Source organism: Poeciliopsis prolifica, unplaced genomic scaffold (genome assembly GCF_027474105.1).
Source record: "Poeciliopsis prolifica strain line A6 unplaced genomic scaffold, Auburn_PproV2 SCAFFOLD014, whole genome shotgun sequence".
In the NCBI taxonomy this organism is placed as follows: Eukaryota; Metazoa; Chordata; class Actinopteri; order Cyprinodontiformes; family Poeciliidae; genus Poeciliopsis; species Poeciliopsis prolifica.
The window spans coordinates 2,365,811-2,372,266 of NW_026562389.1; the positions used below are offsets into that span (position 1 = coordinate 2,365,811).

At 42.5% G+C, this 6,456-nt stretch overlaps 1 protein-coding gene across 1 annotated transcript; it reads left to right on the plus strand.

Moving 5' to 3' along the window:
- The first annotated feature begins 4,130 nt into the window (after positions 1-4,130).
- On the plus strand, positions 4,131-5,724 carry gadd45ga (growth arrest and DNA-damage-inducible, gamma a). Its single transcript, XM_055039487.1, has 4 exons — positions 4,131-4,327; positions 4,434-4,535; positions 4,649-4,859; positions 4,979-5,724. The coding sequence occupies exons 1-4, from the start codon at positions 4,275-4,277 to the stop codon at positions 5,090-5,092; spliced, it is 480 nt and encodes a 159-aa protein (XP_054895462.1). The 5' UTR covers positions 4,131-4,274; the 3' UTR covers positions 5,093-5,724.
- The last annotated feature ends 732 nt before the right edge of the window (positions 5,725-6,456 follow it).

The window sequence follows — 6,456 nt, forward strand, 5'->3', positions numbered from 1 at the left end:
TAGATAGATAGATAGATAGATAGATAGATAGATAGATAGATAGATAGATAGATAGATAGATAGATAGATAGATAGATAGATAGATAGATAGATAGATAGATAGATAGATAGATAGATAGATAGATAGATAGATAGATAGATGATCAGTTTTATTGATGCTTTGAAGTGATGCAGTTGCAGATTGAATTTAATAATGTGCAAATATTGTACATAGAAAATTGCATTTAAAAGTAAGAAAAAAAACAAGCACATTTAAACACACACCCACACACTGTAATTAAAAGAAAGCTAAGATAAGATTGTCAGTATTGCACCGATCAATGTAAAACATTACAGTTAAAGAGTCCAGGGTTCCCTTTGATTCTGTGCAGTCATCTGTGTTGGTGTGACTGCAGTATGTTCACAGGTTACAAGAAATAAACTGATTTGTTGCCTGTTTGTGCAGGTCTTCAGGGTTCTGCCAGAACTTTGATGAACCAATAGATGAATGTATGCTCAGTACTTTGATTTTTTTTTGCTGTCATTGAAATTCGTGTAAATAAAGTTGTCTTGGCTTGGATGGGGGACTGATTAAACCAATAGATGGGAGGAGGGCTGATGGAGTCATCACTGGATATGAATCGGAAATACTAAAAAGTTCCATATTGATCAAGATCTGGGAAATGCTTACATTTTGTACTTCACCATGCTTAATCAGAATCCTGATTTCATTTCACTCATTGAATCTTATCTGAAGTGATAAGATGATGCAATTATGTGTCATTTCAATGATTTATTTTTAAATAAATCAAAGCTTCAGTTTGTTGTGTTTCAGGGTGTCCATGTGTGGGAACAGGGGGGATAAGGTTGTTCACATTTCTCCTCAATAAGCTTTAGTCTGGAGCTATTTGTCTGACCTTTGCAAATTCAGCTGTGCGGGGTAACACGGGATAGAAAGTGAGTCACAAGTGTGAGGCTGGAATCATGAGTCATGAGCCCCAGCAACATGTTCAGGCTTGTCGTAGTGGGTGAAAGTTCAATCCCCGAGTGACCGCCAGAGGGCGATATTGCCCTGTGTTTCTGACAATAAGGGGGCAAGTGTTTTTGTGCAGCTCTGGGTGGTTGTGCGGTTCAGGTGAAAAGTCATCCAGTTATCATGTAGGCAACCTTATTTGCATTGAGATAAATGTCAAACGACATTTTTGACTCATTTGATAAGAAATTTAACGGGGAGAATTATTCCTGTCGTTATACTTTGCGATGATTGACAGAAGGTAAAGGGATCGCAATCTTCCCGTTCATGTTTCCAAGTTTGGAGTCGCGCACAAATACTTTAAAATGATTGTTCATTGCGTTTTAGGCACAGCAATTCAAGTTACGACAGGAGTAGCGCCCCCGGTGCGTAAACACAGCCGGCAGCATTTGTTCACAATAGAGAACGGTGTTTAATGTCAAACATATGCTGCACCACTGATAAGATAAAGTGGCCTGAAAAGGCTTCTGACTGCGGCACGTGCCCTTTTGGGGGTCGTGCGCACATCTGTCGCTGGTCGCCGTGCGCGTGGACGGCGCACAAAGGGCGCATGCACGCGTGGAGAAATGCAACACTTCCTTGCTTTTGCACTAAGCAAAGACAAGGGGCAGGTGAAGTGGAGGAGGGATGCAAGTCGCCTCCCTTTTGTCCGTGGGGGCACGACACGCTTGTCGAGCCAGGCAGCTGTAATTAAGTCCACCCCCCACCCCCACTCTTTAAAAAGCGCGAATCAAAAGTGGCGTGTGCCGTCAATTTGGCTGCTTGGGCTCAATTCTGAAAACCTGCATCTTTAACCCGATTGTTTTGGTGAATCGGGTTAAAGAAACACACAAAATAGGAACAACGAAAAAAAAAAAAAACAGACGAGAATGGTGAGCGTTCTAACAAAACAATTAGCAAAAACGCGTTGGTGTCAATCTCCAACAGTCATTGGGTGAGAATGGAATGCACCCTACAAAAGGTCACACTCCATCACAGGGAAACACAGTGACACACATCTGTGCACGCACTCAGACTAATTTGTAGTATAGTTAATACACTTCCATGCAGAAATCCCAATCATGCAGAGGCACCCGTACAGAGTCATACATCGACACACTCATGCCAATTTAAAGTGGCCAGTCAGCCCAACATGTGTGTTTTAGCCATGAAAAATCCAGAATTTTCTTATTACAACACCTGCTAACCCAAAATGAATGACTTTTTTTGACCGCACTGAAAATGACCACAGAAAAACATTGTTATTGACAAGTGAATTTGGATAACAAAATACATATATAACATGTAAATAGTAATATTGCTATAATTTTTATAGGCAAAAAAAAAATAAATCAGCACTTGGTTTATCTTACTAAGTCACAGGAACACATAATGCAACCTTCAATTGTGAGCATGTTTCTTCTGTTTGGTCACATAAAATGCATAGAAACATGCTAGAGCTTACTTATATGGCTTGTGTCAGTACAAATAGCAAATTCCAGCAATTTTCCAGTCCAGATGGCAGTGTGTGAAGAACAGTGATTCTCCTTTTCATTTCAGATGTGACCCAGGAGACTTGTTCACTGTTTTTGAGTCAATCAGTGTTTGATTAAACCAATCCAGCTGGGTTAAATGAATAACCCAGAGGTTCAGAGAGTGTTCTTCTTTAAGAGACTTCAAGAAGTCTCGCCTCATTATTAGGGTCAGGTCAGGCTTGGAGATTTCTCTTTCTGGAGGGTTCTGTTGCCTGACTGTAAACAGTGCAGCAGGTTGGGTAACAGAATGGAAAGCTGTTTATTAGGGGCAAAGGGAGGGCGGGTGGGGAAAGGTTGCTATATAAAACCTTAGCAGTGATTCCCCGTGCTGGGAAAGTTCTTACCCTGAAATACACTTCCAGTGTTTATCATGGAAGATATCTGTTTCTCTGCTGTGATCACTCACTGCATTCCAGCTGCAGGAACATATGTTTAATTCTGAAAAAAGGCTGACAGCAGCTATGCTATTAACATCCTTCTAAACATTCTATAACAAATCTTAATATTTTAAAGAAATTAAACATCTGAAATGAAATGGATGTTTTTGTCCATTTCATTTTTTTCTTCAGTCAGTACGTTGTGTTGAATTTAAGGCATTTTCAGCACAATTTTTATTATTTTTTTTTTTATTGGTCAAATTTTGTGAGACTCAACTAGCATATATGAGGATCGGAGCCAAAAATAAAACGTAAGGATTTTGCAAAGAAAATTTTTTTAGAAAACTAAATTTGTGATTTAGAATTTTGTATTATTTACCAAGTTAATCATGCATTCATCCAATCATCTTTTTCTTCCAATTATGTCACGATTATTACATTTCTGGGACTAGCTCACCACTGCTAAATATGCTAATATATGTCATCAGAAAGGGAAATGAAACTGACTTTGAGTTTTGTTGGAGACCACCAGGCTGCAACACCCTGGGCGGTGAGCCCTGCTTTCGCTCAAACCGAAAACCAGACAGGATGCATGACCAGCCTCTTCACAGGACTGTCTGCCTGTTACCAATCATGTGAATTGGACTCCGTAGTACCCCTTGTGTCGTGACAATCATAGAAAAACATCAGCTGCTTTATGCCACTTACAAAACCGGCAAACAATGATTTTCCGTCAAGGATGCAACATAATATTAGTGAATTTAGTGAATAGCAAAATTTTTGACGTGTGTCTTACATATTTTAGGATCCTCGTCCTGTTTGATGACATTGTGTCCAAACTGAACTCACATGATCCAGACTTGTTTGTATCAGTCTCCTGTAAACAGGACTTTTAGTTTTTGTACACTCTGGTGATGTTGGATGTTGACAAGGCAAGGTGGAGGGAATCGGCGGCGGTCAGGGGGAGTGGGGGAAATTTCTTGAGACTGTGCAATCGAGCCCACGTGGGGTTAACAGCTCCAACTCAACAGCTCCAGCACACACACACACACACACACACACACACACACACACACACACACACACACACACACACACACACCACACACACACACACTGGCCGGGGACTTTTGCTTTCCTTACCTCGCTTTACCCGGCTACTCCGAGCCAATGGTTGGAACAGCACAGAGGTAACTGGGGAGCGGGGGGGCTGAAGGACCGCCCATTGCCGAGAAACTACGCCGGCGTGGCTATAAAGCCACCCACAGGCTTTTTCCGAGCTCAGAATAACACGAGAGACAGCACGAGGAAGAGCATAGCACTGTTACCGGATCACTGAACGACTCGATCACACTTGGATTTATTATAACTATGACACTGGAAGAAATCCACGGACAAGAAAACACAATGGATACCGCTGATAGGTAAATATTTGACTGTGTTGCAGAACACGGTTGAAGCTGATTAACCTGAGTGCACTGCTTCTTTAGCCGTACACAGTGTTCTGACGATGTGCGTTCTTCTTTCAAGGGTGCAAAGTGCAGGCGCAGCCCTGGAGGAGCTGCTGATCGCCGCTAAGAAGCAAGACTACCTCACAGTTGGAGTTTACGAGTCTGCAAAAGTCATGAATGTGTGAGTATCCAGTCTCTTTCTCTGTGAAGCGCAAATGGCAACTTGAACGGGTTGAGCTGAAAAGCGTGCAAGGATGTGCGACTAATCACCTGTCTCATCTTTTCCCCGCACAGCGACCCAGACAGCGTGGCATTCTGCGTCCTCGCCACGGATGAGGAGTATGAGTGCGACATCGCGCTTCAGATCCACTTCACCCTCATCCAGGCTTTTTGCTTTGACAACGACATCAACGTGGTGCGGGTCAACGACATTGATCGTCTGGCCGACCTGGTGGGCGCAGACGACAGCGGCGAACCCAAGGACGCTCACTGCATTCTTGTCACGGTACGTTCACCACGGACTTGCTGTGCACTGCAGCCACTTCGTCATGCATGCACCACTTATCAGTAATTGATCTCATTTTCGTCACGATTCTAAATGTGCTCATTTGTGCTTTATTCCAGAGCCCCAGTGCAAACCCGTGGAAAGACCCTGCTCTGGACAAGCTGAGCCTGTTCTGCGAGGAGAGCCGCAGCGCCTATGACTGGGTGCCAACCATCACACTCCCAGAGCGTTGAAGAGACAGTTCCCAGGATGATGGAACGAAAAGTCAACCTTCAGTTGATGGAGTCAAGCCTTTCTGCTTCACTTGTCTGGATTAAGAGGCTGTGACTGCAACCCAATCCAGAGCATTCTGGGTCAGCATGTTGGGTCTGGATCATCACCCAGTGGCGACGGCTGGAGTCCAGGGGTCAGGTGTTGACTGGATCATGTGGACACTGAGAAGAAGCTGGACTTTGCTGGATGTTGCATTAAGTGGTGACCTGGCGCTGCCCGGTATTAGGAGCCTGTCTGAGGAGTTGGGCAGCAGGTTACAGAGAAAAGATACAGTGGACTTGTGAAAGTGTGGAAGTTGGACTGAATCTGATCACATCGGATCTTGTCAGATCCTGGTTCTGAAGATGGTGTCCAAAAGAGTCTACATGGACTTTTCTTGTTTCATGCAGCTATATATTAATCAGGAAGTTCTTGGGAAAAGCAATTGTTCAGCTTGCAAATCCTGATTATTATTTTTTAAGCTGCATCTTGTCCAGCAAGACATTCATGGACTATTTGTATTTACTTTCAAATATGCATAAAAATAATGCAATAACTATTTGAATTGTATGCATTTGGAATGTTTTCTGAATAAACATTTGAGATCAAACTACCTCTCCTCTCAGAAGTTTCAGTTCTTTACGCATTATGTCTTCAACCAGTATGTTCCATGGTATCTAGAGCTGACATAAGTTGCAGCAGAATGTGGGAACCTGCACCACACTGCAGAGACTCAAAAGTCAGGAAGTGCTGCATGACTGATTACTGCAGTCTGAGTGAGGGAGTCAAATGTGGGTAGCAGAATAGTAAAGATCAAATGATTTGGTGACTTAGAAAGGGAGTGAGTGAAGAAAAATGAGAATCAGCCAGAATGTGATGTGTGCATGAAGATACTGACTTAAGTGCCATGCAAAAGTATTCACACCCCTTGATCTTTTTCACATTTCACTAAGCTACAGATGAAAACTACAAGTATTGGAGATTTTGTGCAAAAGACTTGGAAAGTGCCACATTGTTGCAAAGGGGAATAAAATAATAGTTTTCAACATTTTTGTGAACGTTAAAGACAAGCATCAGACCACCTCATGGTTCTACAAGCTTTGCACATCTAGAGAATGACTTTTGCCCATCCAAGCTCTATCAGGTTTGCTGTACTGCTGTGTCTGCGAAGAGAAATTTTAAAGTTTTGCGTCATATTTACTCTTCCCCTGACTGAATGGAAAATTCACAAAATTAAGTCTTTTGCAGCCTTTAACAGCTTTCTATATAGCTCTATCCATTTTCTCTGTCCTGACTGAAGAAAAGCACCCCACAGCATGATGCAACCACCATCATGTTTTACTGT

What these genes read in the sequence shown, in the direction of transcription:
- gadd45ga (XM_055039487.1), top strand. Translation starts at nt 4,275, where the DNA reads ATGACACTGGAAGAAATCCACGGACAAGAAAACACAATGGATACCGCT. An exon ending in ACAATGGATACCGCTGATAG is followed by an intron (nt 4,328 to 4,433) that starts GTAAATATTTGA and finishes TCTTCTTTCAAG; the next exon opens with GGTGCAAAGTGCAGGCGCAG. An exon ending in CTCACTGCATTCTTGTCACG is followed by an intron (nt 4,860 to 4,978) that starts GTACGTTCACCA and finishes GCTTTATTCCAG; the next exon opens with AGCCCCAGTGCAAACCCGTG.